At 39.4% G+C, this 19,318-nt stretch overlaps 1 protein-coding gene across 4 annotated transcripts in view; it reads right to left on the bottom strand.

Moving 5' to 3' along the window:
- Positions 1-358: 358 nt before the first annotated feature.
- Positions 359-19,318, bottom strand: part of gab1 (GRB2-associated binding protein 1) — a 58,068-nt gene continuing 39,108 nt past the window's right edge. For 2 of the 4 annotated variants that reach the window (XM_074686717.1, XM_074686736.1), the window contains 9 exons: positions 13,271-13,496; positions 11,885-12,567; positions 10,222-10,316; positions 8,855-9,155; positions 6,495-6,587; positions 5,173-5,266; positions 4,465-4,588; positions 2,304-2,432; positions 359-2,205 (listed from right to left, as the gene is read on the bottom strand). In XM_074686717.1, the coding sequence (XP_074542818.1) occupies positions 2,047-2,205; positions 2,304-2,432; positions 4,465-4,588; positions 5,173-5,266; positions 6,495-6,587; positions 8,855-9,155; positions 10,222-10,316; positions 11,885-12,567; positions 13,271-13,496 (1,904 nt within the window). In that variant the 3' untranslated portion in view covers positions 359-2,046. The remainder of the gene's footprint in view (positions 2,206-2,303; positions 2,433-4,464; positions 4,589-5,172; positions 5,267-6,494; positions 6,588-8,854; positions 9,156-10,221; positions 10,317-11,884; positions 12,568-13,270; positions 13,497-19,318) is intronic. The other 2 variants (XM_074686728.1, XR_012599539.1) reach the window with 2 other exon arrangements.

Below are 19,318 nucleotides of genomic sequence, written 5' to 3'. Positions count from 1 at the left end.
AAGAGCACAGATCTACTCAGATTTACGGGTCGAAGAATTATCTCAGTAAATCAACAAAACTGTGTGTAGCAGAACTGTTAGGATACTTCTAACCTGAGATAAACTATTGTGGATCTGTATTTTTTACTGTTCATTGTTTAATCTATATCATCGAATTGTCTCGTTGGAACTTGAGAAATGGTGCAAGCCTGTTGCCAATTATAAAAATATTATTAGCTTTCTATTAGAAACCTAAAACATAAGAAATATTATACACAGAAGTCCCATCAATTTCAGACCTAACTTTCTTCATGCTCTATTTTTCCCTTTCATTCATCCAAGCTGGAAATCAATGTGACGAAAGACAACACATGCATAAGAGGCTGGATTTTATTTAGTCCACTTTTAAAATTTACATTCTCTGTTGAGATTCATAAAAAAAAAGATAAGCATCATCAGCTCTGCAGACCATATCACAAAGAGACTGCAATAAAGAGAGAGTGAAGTAGAATGAAGATGACTTATTAGGCACATTTTTTCAAATGATACATGTTAATCTAATTGATGACAATATATGTACAGCAATTATTTTAGTTTGTGGTAGCACATGCTTGGGACTTCTCAGTGACAGTTTGCAGGTTGTTGAAGCAGAGATCTATGCAGACATGAGGCCATTTTCTCTGTAAATAAAAAATGTATCAAGTTGACTGAGTGAGGCAGTCAATTTCTAACTGTTTGCCAGTTCAATTTGAAATAAATTAAACCCGAGAGGAGAGAGAAATGAAGACTACCAATGAACTTGTGAAACTAACTGACCGGCTCTCGTCAAAATACGCCTCTGAGTTAAACAAATGTTCCTCCATGTGAATAAAGAATACTGAGCTATGAGTGGATAGGACATCCACCAAATGAAATAACTTAAGAAAAAAAAAAGAAACGGATAGTTGTTTTAGTTGCATTTATTAAGAGTACCTGATTTTATTCTCTCTAGCCTAAGTTTGATACCTTTGCATAACTTATAGAAAACCTGTCACGTTCTTTTAAAAACTCACAGTAATTCATTCATTAATCAAGTCCTGATACCACCACAGACAGGCACAGGATTCTACCCTGCAGAATCCTCATACCTTCGAGTCTAACACACTGGATATTCCATACAAATAAAGGACACTTTTCCTGTTTATATACATAACACTTTTGTACAGTCTTTGCACTTCCATTATAACAGATTGAAACATCTCCACATACTACGTAAATGGAAACTAAATCATGTTCAGTGGATTAAACCTTGAGTGAATCCATAGCTTAAATTAAGCATTTGGTTATCTGTGAAACTGACAAGTTCAACTGTCTTTGCATCACAAGGAAAAAGTTAAAAAAATGTGTTGTACTGGGACATTTAAGGATTCAGGTTTAAAGTTTGTCTTAGACACAGATTGAGGTCAGTTTCAGCATTTAAGATGGTAAATGGTAAAACTGATCTGTGAACAGTGCCCATGGAAACTTACCCCTGATCAAACAGGGGAAACCTGAAAAATCTCTGCAACTCATCAGCTTTGCCAACTGCTCGAGTGTTGCATTGATAAAGTATTCTGATCATGTTATCAAGTGATTTCACTTACACTCCAAAACAACATTACACAGCATTATAATTTAGGGAAATGTTAAGTTTGTATCAGCCCACCAGCCTTTGAAAGGTGAACAACTGGACTAAAAAACTGTAATCCCAAACAGGAGGCAGTGAATGTTCATAGTTTGAGCCCATTTAACTCAAACCCTGTTGACATGTCCAGTCATTCCACCTGCATTCATACTACAATCAGCTTATTCCTGGCTCACACCCCTTCCTCCAACTGTACACAACATGCTGTCCTAGGCCTGACAGCAGTGTAAACTAAACACAGTTGAGTGGCTTTGAAGCACCACTGGCCCCTAAACACTAAGGATCTTGTTGAGGTGGAACGTGGCAGTTCGGCCATCCCAAAGCACAAACCAGAGCCTACACTAGTGTGAAAGACCAAGTGATTTCAGAGGTTGGTGGCTGGGCTGGGGTTTGGGGTGACAGGGTCATTTGGGTCCTTTGGAAGGGGTGTCTGTCTCTGTGGATTGCCGCCCATCGTTCCAGGCCTCCCGGGTGCTCTTAAGGGCTTGTGTTCGTTGCTGATCAACAACCACATAGTCAACACGCTCATCTGATGCAGCCATGCCAGTTCCATTGCTTTTCATCTGAAGGAAGAAAACAGAAGGCGGGAGGCTTTACAAACCTTTTGACCAATAACCTGAAAACATGAGGCATTCACGATGCAAGATTGATAAGCTGTTACCTTCCGAGGTGGGGTAGACTTGCCAGAGTCGAGATCCAAATCCAGGTACTCCACCTGTTTGTCACCCTTCGGTTTTATCATCGGGCTGCTTCCACCATCAGCTGTCATGGGTGCAGCAAGCTTCATGTTCTAGAGGAGCCAGCAAAAGGTGCTTTTATTAAAGAATACGATCGCTGATGCACTTTCAATCAAAACTAAAACATTGCTCATAACAGTATGTAGTGTTGTCACAATAGCCAAAATTTGCTTTATTTAAAACATAATTGTGTAATATTAAATTAACCAGAAGGTTGGTACTATTACACACATGTTCTGTGAGCTAAGACTGCATTCAACACCAATTTTGGAGCCTACACACCGGCAAAGTGTGTTTTTGGAGTGTCACTTCTCTATATCTCGGTTACAGCCAATAGAAGATTAAAATGCTTCTGCTGCCTAAAAACAATTAAACGGCAAAAATATATTTGAGAAACAGTGACTTTTACATATTTTAACTTGAATACTTACAATTTTTTGGCAAAATTTCTACAAATAAATTTATTTTAGAATCAATTATGATACTTCCTATAATCTGGAGTTGAATTAAACTGTAGTTCACTCACATATACTCAATTTTTTCCTGTTTTTGACATATTTCCATTTTAATTTTTCTTGAATTAACAGGTTATAGAGCATTAAAAATTGATTTAAAAGGAAACCGTGGTATTGAGACAACACTGATGTACTTTTTCATCCTATGGTTAGTGCTATTTTCTAACTATAAGTGGGTGGAGTTACTTGAACTAGGATGGTGACAAAACTGAGACACACTAATTGAAAGAAAAGTGATGGTTTCAAACTACTTCAAGTCACTGCAAACTGCGCATCCAAGCCCCAGTGCTGTGTCTTTGTCAAGATTCTAATAAATAATAACACCTAAAACTGGCAGCCCCTGGTGGTCTGACAGGGCAGGCCATGCACGTCTAACCGAGCAACCCTGCTCACCTCCTCTATCGTGTCAAGTTCCTCCACCTCCCTCTTAACAGGGGTGATGGGGACTGTGCAGTAGAAGGACTCCTCTCTACACAGGTCAAGAAGAAAGCAGGAAACAAAGGAAAAAAAGGAAAGAAAGAAAACAGCAGGTGGTCAAGAACAAATGTAGGATAAAGAAAATGAAGCCTGGGGGAAGCCAGAGAAACGAGCAGCTAGGGAGAAAGGGATAAACATGAGTGATAAAATAAGATGTCAGCAGACAATCCAAAGAAAAGGTTAGGAAAGGTTAAATTGATACAGAAAGAAATAGGGGAGATGTACATCTAATACCCAAACCGTAGGAGAAGAATCCCTGTTGTTGAGTCCCATAATTTGCAGTTGATAATTTACACAAGAGACACTTGTGTCTATGCTGTGTTTCATTTGTACTCGGAACTAGGAAGTTGGGGGTGGGAATGTTAAGCACTTGCCATAATAGCAATATTTCTGTTTATAAACACTGAATAATACTATGTATATGGCTGATTTAATGCGACAAACACGAGTCACAAATTCCAAAATAAAAAGAATCTAACAGAAACCTGAGGGGGGGCTCCAGTTGGGTGTCCCCACTCAGAAATAGGTAAATTCCAATTTCCAAGTACAAATGGAACACACCACTAGTCCTTATCCTAACTTTTCAGCCGAATCCCAGGTAACTCAAAGGGATTTTTTTGAACTAGAGTGAGGGTACTGATCTGACAAAGCATGATTTATTCCAACACCAGAAAAAAACAAACCTGTAAAGACGTAGTACAAAAAGATAGAAAAAAGGAAGCAGAGCAGCAGGACAAGAGAAACTGACAAATTATAAAAGAGCTGAAGGGATGAGAAGTCCATCTGCGGCAAACAGTGTTTTTTTTGCCAGTGCCAACACATGACAGTGTTTCTGCAGCTTTCAGCACAACACGTACATTTAAACATTTAGGACGTAGGGGTTTCAACTTTTACTGCCTTTTATTAACTTACTATATGTATGTGTGTTTAAGGAATATGGAGGGAAACTGTTGTGTTTAAGTTATTGTATAAGAATGCTGAAAAGGTAAAAAAAACAAAACAAAACAAAATAACATCACAATAAATAAAAACCTGAAATTTAAGAAAAATCTTTTACACTTTTTATATCAGAGGGTAGTTGTGTGTTACATACTGGTTCATCTGTGGACATATTAGAGACCATGGCTACATAATTCTCATCAGAGTCCTCGGAGTCAGTGCTGGAGGCCGTACTATGCTCTGACAGGGGTCTTGATGGCATTGGAAACCTAGGAAAACTGAGCAGCATTCACAGTGTTTACACACCAACTTCCAGGCAAATAGAGTCCATGAAATGACAACACAAACATCACACACACAGCTTCACACCACTGCAGCTGGGAGAGTGTCTGCTCCACTGAAATAGACCTCAACCCAGATAAGCCAACAAGCATACACTGTGGTACAGGTCTGAGACATATCCCTGACAGTTTGTAAGAGAACTGCTATTCTGGACACAGAGTGACAACAGTAATGCATGAAGTGTTAGTGCTCTCTGTATTCAAGTTAAATGTATCTACTACAAAAGGGAATGTTCACACCAAGTTACGTTTTACCTATGAAAAGTTTAAAGACTGACAACTGTTTCCACAGTAGTAAAAGGCACTTTTACACTTGCCCCGTGCAGATCAAGTTCGGCAATCTCACAATAACGTTTCACTTCTTATACTCTAAACAGTTCCAGAAAATCACTCCTGAAATGAAGTGTGTCACTATGCATGCCATCAGACAAAATCCCTTACTGACTTCAAACTAGTGTGAACAAGCCCTTATATTAGTTGCTAGCTTAATGTACAATGCAATCAAAGTTTTGAATACTTACTCGCGAGCAAATGACCGTGTGACAGGTGAGCGGACAGGCGTACAGGGCTCCTCCCATTCAGGCAGTGGTTTGATCTCCAGTGGGGCGGGTTTTGCTAAAGAAAATATACATGTAAGTCAGACACTGCAGAAACACTTCATGATTTTTTTGGAAGGAAACAAAAAGGGGGATAAAATGTAAAGTACATCAACCTGTGTGTTTATTTTTATGTTTTAAACTGTTGAAATTATTCTAATGAAGATCAAGACTGGGAAAATGATGGTGTTTCTGAAGTAGACGTTAATAACAAGTGTTCTAAATCATTCTGCTGTTTGAAATAAAATTCTAAATATATGCATCATATTTTGCATATATCAATTATGTTTTTCACTTAATGGTCTGGTATCTTGCAATCATTCATTTTAGAAGCAGATTAGCCATGGCAGGACACCTGTGTGCATGGCATCTATTTTGCACATTTTGTGTAGCACTTGTTCCTGTCAAACAAATAACAAAAAATATCTGAAAATTTGCTTCCTTAAAAAAAAAGCCAAAAACAAGAATAAAAAAACCTACAATATGGCAAGATGCAAAAATTATGCAACATAGAAGTTGATCTGTTATTGTGGTCTAATTTTGAATTCCTACAGTTGATGTTACCAATTTCGGCTTAATACATTTGGATTTCATCACGAAACATTAAAAACTCATGTATAAGGAAGCCTTTGATAGTGTGTTGTACACAAGCAGGATAGTGGATATGGTTATTTATGTGAGTCACTCTTTCATTAGATTATATCAATGTTCAATTTCCTCCTAGAGAGGTGTCTACCACCTCCCAGAGCCAAAGAGTGCTCTGATGTGACTGCGTGTCTGTGTATTTGACAACAAAGTATGTGAAACTGCAAATGAAACCACAAAAGAAGAAGATTTAAGAATGTTTGGTAACACAATGTTAGTAAGTTTTCTGGTTGGCTGCTGATTCAAAGTCGCATCATAGTGAGATTCTAATGAACACCGTATCGAGTGAAATCCACCATGCATGATGTGCACACTTATCCATCCTTCCTGTTGGGATTAAAATAAGGCCCGATTAATTTTCAGACAAGCATGTTCCATCTGAGCCTATTTTAGGAGCTCTGTGAAATTTAAGCTTGAGTTTAACAGAAACTTGTTGGAACACTGTTAAAGATCTCAAGACACCCAAAGACCTGAGAACCAAGAGGACCTCAGCACAACACTACAAACAGCATGCAAAGAGTCAGGATGAAGTAAAGTTTGGACAAGTCAGAGGGTAGAAGAGTTTTCAGACACACAGTGGCGGTTCGATGTGGAGTACCTACCCTTGCGTCGTCCCCTCGGGAATTCACCTACGGTTTGAGAGTCGGTTCGCTCTAAACCAACACCCTTTGCTCTTATTATTTTAGGACTCTGACCTGATTGGTGAAAAAAGACTTTGCTCATTATAAAGATTTTGGGTGATCACAACAGTTAAGCCCTGAAGTAACAGCTGACCTGCCATGCAAAGCAAAAGACAAGACTTTGCTGAACAAGAAAACTACCACCTCACGTACACCCCGATCACCTTTTTTGTGCAGCACAGTTATCAAGATGATGATTGTCATGACAACAGCAGACCCATTCTGCCCTCCATGCACCTTCCTCCATGCACCAAGGCTTCCCACACAAAGACTGACATCACAGCTGTGCATGCACGATGAGCTGTGTATAAGCGCTTTAGAGCACACTGAGGAATCATGTCATGTTGAATACAGCACATAAAAGTCCGCAAAGGAAAGGAGCTTACTGAGATTGTACAAATTGTAGATTTGTTTACAATAAATAAAACACCAATGTGACGTTTTCCTCACCAAAAGAAAAGAAAATCATATCTTTGTCTCAGCTACAGTGTAAGATAATAACCTTGACTGGATTCTCGTATTAGTGTATTAACAGAGCAAAAGCTGTTTGCAAGTTGAAGCTTTTACAACTAACGGCTGAGAAAACCAAAACAAACAGGATGAGCATCACTGTTAGTGCAACACATCAGTCCACAGTCCAGAGGATTTTTTACATGGCTCATGGTCAATACTGAAAAAAACTGAATCAAAGAAAAAGCTGCAGGAGCAGGTAACAATGTGGTTATTAAAATCATCCATTTACACTCTTCACTTAAAACACAATTCAAAGAAAAAAGTGTGTCAGTGACAACAAGTAGCCAAAGGAGCAGTGTGTAATATCCAGCAAAATTTTTAAGAACACACATGTTTGAAACAGAAGGAGTAATTTGAAATAATGTTTATTGATATGAATAGAAAAAAAAGTTTTGTTAAAAGTTGGAATGAGCCTTTTATATCTCTATAAGGGATGAGAATCTGGCCATTTGCATGCTATATATCACTACACACTGCACCTTTGACTTCCCTTAGTTTCTTAAGCTTTAGTGTCTGCAGGTATGTCAAAACTTATTGGTTATACATAGGGTGATAACCCTACTGAAGTCAAAATTAATATAACAGCAATATTTAAAAAAAAAAAGATTTTATCTACAGCTCTGGAAGTCAATTTGACAAAAACAGAATGGAAAAAGTGGAAAAGTGGAAAATGTCAATTAATGAAGATCTGGATTTGCAGAGAAACTAAGAATGAAGGGGTAAAAACTCTGAAAGGGGAACAGCAAATTAAGGCAAATTCTCTTGCAAACTCTATATGTGGTGGATTTAGACATAGTGTATGCATTACTTAAACAACTGTGGATCAGTTTCTGGGGCAAAAAAAGACTAAATTTGGAATATAGAAATGAATAAAGCAATAATAAAGTACAGGCTGTCAGAGGGCGCTGTGATTTTGTCTCCATGGACATCAAGTTTAGTTTGGAATAAAACAATTCAGAGGAATAAAAACCATGGTGGTCCACGAAATCCAAATTTGGAGATGTCTGCATGATCCTTGATCTTTGTCTGTGACCTTCCGAGCCAAAGGATCACCCACTGGGAAAAATCAAACTCCACAACCTGCCCTATTTTGTTCAGTGACAAAAACAGCCCTGGCTTTTGGTTTGCCTACGTGATGACTCCCTGTCCCCCCTGATGTCCTTCAATTCTTTCCTCTCATTGCCCACTGCTCAGCCTTTCAATATGCCCAGATTGTAATTCCCCCTTGCTATTAGGTCTTTCATCAAAGAGCTCCATTCAGGCGAGGGGAACAAAGGGGATGGAGGTGACCACTCTGGGCTTCGGTCACTCCATGGCACAGAGACCAGCCCCCCTCAAAAACGGTCTACAGGGCCTCTTGAGCTCAGGACAAAAGTGCTTTTGACAAGGAGCTTACTGTGTTGGATGTAAGAGGGTGTAGCAGGCGCTGAACTAATTCATCAAGAGGTGAAGTAAGCTGGTCAGGGGCAGATGAAAGGGAAGATGGAGGTATTTTGAAAACCACACAGATAAGAGGAAACAAACCACATTAACAAAAGCAACTGAATTATGATGAACAAAGACACTGCTTAGTGAAACTTTTAACTGACGGCTTTATGACCATGAGCCAGCACTGAGAGTAAAGCAGCTGTGAGTGTGAGAAAAAGCATGGTCAGTAGTTGCATTAGTTAATAGTGAGCATACTGTGAACGTCCAAACACATCAACCTGTAGCGAGAATACAACAAAGCCGCAGAGCTCCACATGCATACACTTGCACAGTCAACTAACCTTTGCGATCAGGTTTAAGGTTTCGATCCACAGGCGGGGGCTGGCAGTCACTGAGCATCGGCCTGCGAGGTGGGGTTTTAGGACTGGAGCGGAAGCCCATGTGAGCAGGAGGAGGAACCTGCTTTCCCAGGGAGGAGAACTCCATGGTGCCTGGGGTCATGGGCACATAGTTCGGTTCATGCATCAGCTCGGATAAACTGCCTGAGTGATGGTGCGACGGAGAGTTTGCACTCATAGGTACGTAGTTCTGGTCGACCTCTTCTGTGGACTGGCTTCCCACTGGCATTATGCCTTTGTTTTTCTGAGAAGGGAATAAAGTTCACATTCACAAACCAAGGAAAGACATAGTTTGTTTGAGGCTTCATGCAAACTCAGGAAAATAATGAAATTATTCAATGTTAAAGCAAAAGTTCAAGTCTGCTCTCACTTAGTAAAAAAATCACTCACTAGTCATGTTTGCACATTTTAAGTTCTTGCAGGATATTCATTCTTATACAAGTAGAGTATCAAAAACCAGAGGTAGCAGAGCAATCTAGATAAAACCACAGATAACAGATCCGCTCAAGAATTCTACTTTTCAGCATTTGCTGCAACACAAGAAGTTGTAGCATCAGCTTGTACCACAAGATCATAATAACTTCGACCTACACAGCTGATGGGATTGATCGAGGCAAACTTGCAACAAAGTTTTATTCAATGAAAATCTTTTTTCTATCCAAAAAAAGCTTTTGTATTTTTAAAAACAAGAAAAACAAATAATAATAATAAAAAACCCAAATAATGTTATTGTCTTTATTTACAATGCTGTGCCAGTAAGATCGCATCTCGTATGCATGAAATACACACCCAGTCAAAGCTTTAAGAACAGTTGGAAAAAAAATGTAACTGGTCTTAAATTTTTGATCGGTGGTGTGCTCCACACATGCAAAAACTCTGCAAGTAGTGGTTGAGTGTTGGTTTCCTCTTTTGATAGTTTGCCCTGTCTTTGGCTGATTCAAGAACAAAGTAAAACAAACAAAAGCCTACAAACATCATTTACAGAAGGCTTATGATGTATCAGCTCAATAAGCTTTTTGAAAAAGAAATATCATTCCGTATACAGAAGAGTTTCCTGTCACCCTAGGAGGGTCTTTTTTTATAAGCACACTGGGTATGGAAGGATTAGCTGAGGAGAGTCTGGACCTCATTGCAAATAGAAAATGCATTTCCTAAGCCAATCTGTGTGCATTTGAAAAGTTTATGCCTCTAACCCATCAGCTATGGTTAAAAAAGAACTTCCTCTCCAGCAGGCAGTCATTGCTTGAAAGCACACCTGTGTTCCACAGAAATGTGAGCTTATAAACTAGGGATCTTGAAACAACACTTACAAAGTAGCTGTTGAAACTTTCATTGAAGTCAAATGAGCAGCTTTTGTCGGAAGGGAACGATCTGGGAATGTCATAGCAGTCCTGGGATCCAAAATCTGCAAAACAAGAACAAGGTTACCAAAAACAGACATCAATGACATACTCAGACAGGAGCTCCGGGGAAATGGTTAATAACCAGCACTAAATGAAACTTAATAGAGGCCTTTTTAAAAATTTGATTGTGTTTTATGAATTTGTAAATACTATTTGATTCACAGTAGGACTTAGTTCAGCAGTTATAAAAGGCTCTGACTTTTTTTTTTTTTGCATTCTCATTAGGGACTGATGCAGTTGCTAATGCATTTCACTCACAGCCAAAAGAACATCAGTGCTAATAAACACTTGAAAGGCAAGAAGAAAGAGTCAGCTGAGTAGGAAGATTCAGTGGGGGCAGACCACGATGGGGGATAATTGCAAAGAGAAATGTTGTTTCTTTGTACTGCCCTGAAGAAATGAAAACACATTTTCAAATGGGTCTGATGAAACCCTTTGCTTTCTCACAGCAAGATATTACAAGCTAATAATGAAACATTTGCAGCTATTCAGTGGTTCCTAGGTGTGTTTTTCTCTTTCATGAAACATCAAGAAATAAATCCTAGCTCGTATTCGATACATCTATAATGAATCTTGGTTTGTTGGCTTTCCGTGTTAAGCAAAGGTGAGAATGATGCCTTGAGACTCCCTTGTGGTTTTGTGAAAACTTAGCTTAGCATTTATACCTCTGTAATGACATTTTTCACCATAAGAGGGAAGAGTTAGGAGAGAACAGATTACGTTATGCCCAGATTTCCTCCAGAAGTTCCTATTCCTCTAAAAGAAAGTTGAGTTGTACTAATTAAGTTTTTGTCTGTCAAATAATGGTCTGTGATATGATCGCAGGTTTCTAGAGCAACATCTAAATGCTTAATTTTTTAGACTCTGGTTTTTCACCTTGTAACCTCCAAGCTATTAAACGAAAATGTCTTCTGAAAGTATCAGGCATGTATGATTCTATCTTAGTTACATTTAGAAAACAAAATGTTAGCTCTAAGGTAAAGTAATACCATAAAAAATATGTAACCAACAAAACAGACTGCTGAAAACATGCCCGAGATATCAGTCACAACAGAAGGCAGGTAATAGTCCACAACATAAAAAACATAAAACCATATGTCTTTCTTTCTTTCTGATGTTGGAGCTGAGTACTTTTATACCGGCTGCACAAACTTTTCCACGTTCCTCATTCATCAGCACCCTGCAGACATCTACAGAAAACGGCTGTGTTAAGGTCTGATAAGCTTTTGACAGTTTGAATGGGTTGTGAACAGCACACAGGAGCAAAGGTGAAACAAGGATTGCAGCTAAGAGAGCTCTCGTGATGTCTCTTATCATCCATCAAAAGAAAGTGAAAAGGTTAGGACTGCCAGGATAAGAGCTGCTCAGAGTCTTGTGGAGCCTGGTTGAAGAAAAATATCACTGCACAAACAAGGTATGGCTATGTAAGTGTGTGTCTAAAAAACACTATAATATGGTTCCAGTATTTAAGATAGTAAACTAGACCTCTTTTTCTAGTCGCATTGATTTAGTATCAAAAACCTACAGTCCCAAGCATTTAAAATAAAAAAATACTCTCCTGGAGACAAACCTTTGCGTAGGCGCGAACAGTCCACAGTGCCAATAGTGTTGCTGCGTAAAGCCTTATTCCCAGCGCTAGTAGGAACACAGTAGTTTCCGTCTGTCTCTGAGGCTGAGCGGGGCACATGATAAGTGTCTGTAGGTGAGCGCTCAGCAGGGGGAGGTGGAGGTCCTGAGGTTGAACTGAGTAAAGGCTTAGGTGGTCTTGGAGGGGGTACTACATCTCCCCCTCCCTCTGTGCCAACACCTGCCGAAGCTGACAGGGTGCGGGGCACCTGGTAGGTACAGTTTGCGCCAGGTGTAGGTGGGATATCATAACTGATGGAAAGATTACGCATCTGTGTCTCCATTGAAGGTTTCCGCGATGGCGTGTTAAAGACATAGAGCTCAGAACCCTCCCCGCTGTCCTGATGGGCCGGAGGGGAGGAGGCCGACTTTGGGAGCAGCACAGTGTCCTGGGAGTAGCTGCGGGGGAGGTGGTAAAGGCCACTGTCTGTTGAGAGCGAGGCACCGCGTGATGGAGGCGAGTCGTATATAGAAGAGGCTGAAGCTGGGGCCGGATGCTGCTGGAAGAAGCCGTTGTGTGAGGTGTGTTTGGCAGAGGAGGTGGAGGAGGTGGGCGTGCGGTGAGAGGGGAGGTTGTCATTCAGGTCTGTCTCTGAAGAGGTAGACTTGGAACACTCGGCATGGGCTCTAAGAAAAAAATGCACAGAAATACACACGAGAGATTAAATATCCACCTATAATTACAATAAGTGCGAAATCCATTCAGTTATGGTGAGTCTTCTCAGCCCCGTCTGCAAGCCAACATTAGTCACCTTCAGTTATGACAGACATCCCTCAACACATCTTACCAGGTCAACTGAAGAACTCAAGTCTTCTGCTGATGATGAGCTATTTCTATGCATGCATTTAATAACAAACTGTATTAAACATGACATAACTCTATGAGTTCTAAACAACAAGAAGAGCTGGTAAACATTCAAGCACATCAAATCTACCACAAGAAATCCTCAACAGAAACCATGTAAACCTAGTGAGCGGTGCAAGTGTTTGTGTCTCTTTTAAACACATGTGCAAAACTCCACACAAGCAAGCAGTTCCAGCTGGATGGCTGGACACTCACAGACTAGCCTGGAGAGGAAGAGTCTTGCTCTCACACTCCTCCAGGAGCAAATACTCCTGGTCTCCCTCCAATGGAGAGTGAAGCTGCACTGAGCTACACACCACACAGCAGAGACAGGGACAAGAGTGGCAGAGTGGGTAAATGTACATGAGGCATAATTGGGCCTGAAACCCATACAGAAGAAGCTCAGTAAGCTTAGAAGCACAGTAAATGCAGAGCTTCACTCATACAATCTTAAAACACAGTATGCAACGATGCAAATAAACTCACCTGTTGGGTTCAGGCTTTTTGCTCTCACAGTTGACCAGCCACAGGTAATCCTGGGGCTCCTCTGTGCTGGACTGAGAGTCCAGGGCTCGCACGCTGACTGGCTGATACGGAGGCGGCACATTGGTCAGCACTGCTGCTGGACCAACAATATTACCCAGTGCTGGGTGAGGGGGAGTATCCACCACCAGGCCGCTGATGACTGACTGATGAGCAGCTTTTGCTGCTTCTAAAAGAGGCAAACACGAAAGCAGAGGTTACCTTTCTCATCATCAAACAATGTGTGCCTCAGAGCACTGAATATCAAATAAAGTCACTGTTGTGGGAAAAAAAAGCTTCAACCTTCAGGTGACCATAGACCGTGTTATAAATAAGAGGTTACAGTCTTACCTCTTATCTGGAGACCCAACATAAAAACATCATCAACATCTGTCCATCTTTGTTCTGCAGATGTAACTGAGTGACTAATTTATCAGGCTGTTGAACAGCTTTGCAATCACATACCTATATAGAGCCCCTGGTTAATGTGTGATATAATTTCCCAATAAGAAGTTAGCAGATATCCACATGACTGCACTTTAATGTGTTCAGTTAGATTCAGCAATATGTTGTGCGTTGTCTAGGCTTTCCCAGGGCTAAGGGCAAGGTAACACTTCAACAAGCCATTAAGGCTATCCTCAAAATTCCACAAGAAAGATGCAGAAACTAGAGGAAGTTTTCCACACAATGCAAAACTAGTAATGATTAAAATATACAACAGTGACCAAAATTGTTAAAACACCTCTGATCTGAAAATTCTGACCACTTTTTGGACTCAAAAGGATGATCATAAAACATGCAGATGGTTGCTCTGAGCACAGAAAATATCAGATTACGGGAGTGATTCTGCTTTTATCTACCCTAACTTTATTTGGTATGTCCACATGTTGCAGCAATTGTAGAAGCACATATCTCCGCTTTAAATTTAATTTTTTAAAATGTATATTCTTAATTCTCCCTTTTTAATTAATGAGCATATATCTTTGAGTTTTTTTGTTGTGTAATTGAAAAAAAATCATGTGCCTCTTGGCCAGGTTGCTTTTGCCTTTTCCTTTGCCTTAAACCTTTAAATTTTATTAAAAATACTTACTGAAATGACAGATTTGTCTTTGTTAGTCTATTCAAGCATACAGGTGTTAAAACGAGTTGATGGATGTAATTTAATACCTGATTTACTTCTGTTGGCATGTACGACTCTTTTCTGTTTTGCCCCGCCCCCAATCAAACCCAGTCAATATGTTAGACTTCTTTAACTGAATTCACCCAACTTCATTTTAACCTTGGATTTCTACTAAAGGCATTTTCATCCAACTGTTCCTCTAATGTACAAACGGAGCATTTTGAGAGTAGCAACCCAAAACAATCTTATAATAATAATGAGCTTCATTTTCACTGAAACTACATCAACCTCAAGTGTATTTACAGTCAGGGCTAGAGTTGCAGATTATCAAACTATTGAATTGATTTTGAATTGAATTGATTTTTATTTCGGTCATGTCAGCACACTTATACAACATCACACATTGTCAATAGATGATCACATTGTACATGTCCGAAAGGGAAGACGGGACAAGCAGAGCTTATCTAGTCCCATCCCCATTTCCTCAATATTTAGTCTCCTCTTTTTCACATATCATCAGATCATTATAAATTTTTATTCCATTTACAGAAGTATGACATAATTCCTGATTATCTTTTAGTGTCCATATTTGATCTTTAATATCCAATCCTTTGTTCCACATAAGGCATAGTTCATGAGTGTCTTTTAAGGTTCCTTGATTGCGTTGAGAGCCCAACTTCGTGGATCCATTTTGAGACTGTTTGTCCCTCTACAGTTAGTGGGATATACACTGCTACCTCACTTGTCTTACATCATCACTTCATTCACTATCATTGTTTTGGAACATTTGGTCTTTCCTGCTGTCTTACAGACCAAACAGACCCACATGTTTACATTTCAGCATCCTTCAGGTCTTGACAATTTTTAGATGATACACACTTAGCTATTATCATCTTCATACCCGTCAAAGGTCATTTTGACAATTTTTTTCTTAAATATGTTCACGGAACCGCTGCACCTGGTTTCTCCTTGTATGCTTGTAAATGTGTGTAAGAACTTGTTGTACGCACTGTTCACATCTGTGGCCTTGAGCACTTCTTCCCATTTTTCTTCTTTTAGAGCATTTTTAAATCTATTTAGATATACCGCCGATTTAATTCGTGTGTTAATAGTTGTATTCTGCATCTCTTCCCCTCACAGGTCTGGTCACAGACCACAAAATTTGGTAGATGATAGCTTATGTCATTCACAAACAGCCCACTTATTAAATTATCCTCATGCACGTCGAGCATGTTGACAATTATTGTAGCAATGTGTTTTGTGATTCTGGTCGGGTGAGTGATAAGTGGTTCAAACCCTAAACTGTACAGGGAGTTTAAGAACTCCTCATTGAGCTTGTGTTTATTTGGGTTTAGTAAGTCAATGTTTGTATCACCACAGATAAAACCTTTTTTCTGCCCAATTTTTGAGAAAAGATCTCCAGCATATGTGATGAAGTTGTTCAAATTCGAACTTGGTGCTCTGTAAATACAACAAATGATAATATTACAATTTTTCTTTAGATGGATTTCAACCGTAATGCATTCTAATATGTTGTCAACTGCTACAGCTATTTCCTTCAACACTGTGAATTTGATATTATCAGCTATGAACAGTGCGACCCCCCCAACTTTGTTTTCTCTGTTCATACAGACGAGGTTATATTATTCTAATTCAAAGTCCATGCCTTTCTCTTCGTTAATCCATGTTTCTGTTATTGCAATAATGTCAAAAGGGCTTTTAAATTCCATTAGGAAAACTATAAAGATCAACAGATGTTTAGTGTTTCTGAAACTTGACCAAACAATAAACTGTAGCTTCAACAGTGAAGTGAGAACAACTTCCAGACATATATCATTTAACAGCCATTGGGAGTCTTTAACCTTAATTTCTAATTAAACGGACATCCTTATTGAAACCTTTACACACAGGGCACCGTGAACAGTTGCAGGGGACCTACTCAATACTGAGAAGCCCAATCAGTTTTCTTCAGACAGCATTTCCTCAGTGTGTTGTCACTCTGAGTTTTCTAAACATTCAATCCCTTTTCCAACCTGTCTGCACACCTGATTGTTGAACTGCACTCAGAGCCAAGATGGCCGGTGCGTATGCTCGCTGGAATATATCTGTTTTCATTCCACATATTTCTACTTTTGCTCTCTTTTCACAGTTCTCCTCCCACTCTCTTCTATAACTGACACAGCTTTATCTAACACAAGGTCCCCTTGTTCGCTTCTTTAAAGAGTGATTTTGTATCTCGACAGGGCATTATTGCTCCCTCCTCCACTATCTTCTTACTCTCCTCATTTATTTGTTGAAGCTCTAAGTGCTGAATCATACAGGAAAAAGGAAAATCCCCTCTCCTCATGTAAGTGTTCATTCCCCCCTTCTCTTCTTCTTTCTGCACACAGCCATGAAGCACTCAAGCGTGGCCACACACAACAGAGGAGTGGGAGTCGGGTCGCACATACACTGAAGTGCACAAAAGAGACAGAGCCAGAGACACTCTTTTACAATCAGAGCTGTGAAGAAAGCTATCTGCAAGAATATCTGTATCTAGACCCAGTTTCTCCCTACTGTTTGTTTCACATCAGGGTTTAACAGCTAGTACCAATTCTGTTGAGGAGGTGTTATGAATGCTGTTGTCAGGATTGCCCTGTAACACTTTCTGTGTTAGAGAGGGTAAGAAAAAGCCACAATACTCAACAGAGGACAACCTTGAAGCAGTATAATCAGTGACTCAGTTGCTGGGTTTGAAAAGTACATGTTCACTGAAAAGAACCTCAGAGGCGTGATATGTCAGACAGTAAATAACTTCAACTTTGTTGATGACACTGAAATACTACGTATAACTTTACTGTAGGAGACTGAGATTTATTATTTAAGCTTGATTCTCGGTCTATAAATGAGAGGGGAAAAAAAGGCGAGCAAAGTAGAGAGAATAAGAATAAGAAGAGTGGACTAGGATGGAAGAGGGGCAGTAAGACCGACAGGCACACAATGCTTTGATTATCCGGTACTGGGAACAAGAGTAACCTAAGCCTCAGCACAACACATGGATCGACACATGCATCATTGGACCCCGGTGAGAACTTTGCTGAATAGATGCCTGCTGGCACATTCGTCGGGTTTCCCAAACACTGTCAGCAAGGCAGAGAGGTAGAGGCACAGGAGGAGAGACCAATCAACCTAAACTATAAGCTATAAGTTATTGTAAGAGATTAGCTAAAATGTTTCAGTCAAATTCTTGGACTGCTGGAGCTGGTTAAAGCAGCTAGACAGGAATTTAGCTTTTCCCATGTACATGTAGATGTACATGTAGGGGGTCATCTTATAATCAGAGTCTAAGCATTGACACATGCTTATAGTTATCCAGGGTTGGTACACAACTACAACAGCAGAGAGCACCAGCTTTTTGTAAAGACAGTGACCTCACAGTGGCTGAGGTGATCTACCAATTATAGCAGGTAGAGCTGAACAATTAATTGAATTTAAACCAACATCGCAATGTAATAGAATGAAATCTTCAAATCGCAAAGGCTGCAATTTTATTTAAAAAAAAAAGGTTTTAAAGTGCATTTAAAAAGTGCAATCTGAAAGTTCACATATTTCAGTAGTTGAGCCAAAACTTTTTTATTTACATTTCTGCACTTTAGTTTGTGTTTTGTTACTGATGAGAGATCAGTAAGATTTTTAATACATTTGATATCTACGTTCACACAGTGTTTCTTTTTCATTTTATAAAACAGTGCATTCCACATGTTGACATATTTCAATGGTTAAGCCAGAGATTTGGTCTTATTCACACGTCGGCAGTTTATTTAGCGTGAGATTCATAGAAGAGAGGATTCATATTTATTTTTTAGATTATTGTTAATACAAGGCCTCTAGTTCTGCTTGAAGTTCAATCAATTAGTCAATAGTCTACTGTGATTGTAATAGTTTAAGATGGGTTGTTCCTATCAATTGATCTCATTTCATCATAACAGGAAAGACTTGTTTATGTGTTGGCAGTATCCTTTGTTGTGTTGGTCATACCATAGAACAGTTTATTGCTAGTGTTAAATAAATAATGTAGAGGATAAACATCCCCCCAAAAATCACATGCTAAATTGCAATCGCAATAGTGGTCCAAAAAACATCGCAATTAGAGTATTTTCCAAAATTGTTCAGCCCTAATAGCAAGGACGAAGTGACAGGAGCTATGGACAGGAGATGAGAAATGCAGAGGTGCGGTGAGTGTCCAGAGCAAAATGGACCAAAAGTTTGGCAAGTTGAAAGACAACTGAGGCAGAGTTATGATGCTAATGCGAAGAAAATGATGGTCAGTGCAGCAGAAACCTCAAAGAACTGTCAGGTCGCCAAAAACATAGTTAATGTCTGTAATGTCTGAAGATTGCATGTCCATATAGACCGTCTAAAAAATGTGAACTGTAAAAGAAGAGTTTATCCTGGTCCTATAAGCAGCTGTTACTAAGAGGCTGACAGGTGGGCTTGTGAGTTTGTTATTGAAAAACAGCTGTCATCGGAACTACATTCAAAACACAGATCTTAGTGACTGGATTTAGAGCCCAAAATTAAAGCAGTCTCTATTATTTCAATGATTGTCTCAGAATTTAATTAAAAAATAGTTGCACAGTAAATTTTGCTTATCAGTCTTTTTCTGAAGATCAGTCTTGTAAAGAGGGGGGTCACTTATAATCAGGGTCGTCCTATATTAGGGTCAATACAGTAAGTTAAAATGGGAATTTTTATATGAAGGTGGTTTAGAGGATTAAGTATTGATGACGATTACATTTTCTTAAAAAGTCAATTTTGTATTGCATCAAGTGCAGAACTTGGCATTTGAAGTGTTGCAGCTAATGTATATATATAAAGAATACCCGGAAAGACAACATCTTATTTTGCATGAG

This window comes from Halichoeres trimaculatus, unplaced genomic scaffold (assembly GCF_033239565.1).
Source record: "Halichoeres trimaculatus isolate MK-OKI-2021-1 unplaced genomic scaffold, fHalTri1.1 fHalTri1_scaffold_2, whole genome shotgun sequence".
Classification (NCBI taxonomy): Eukaryota; Metazoa; Chordata; class Actinopteri; order Labriformes; family Labridae; genus Halichoeres; species Halichoeres trimaculatus.
This window is presented reverse-complemented; position numbering and strand designations above follow the sequence as displayed.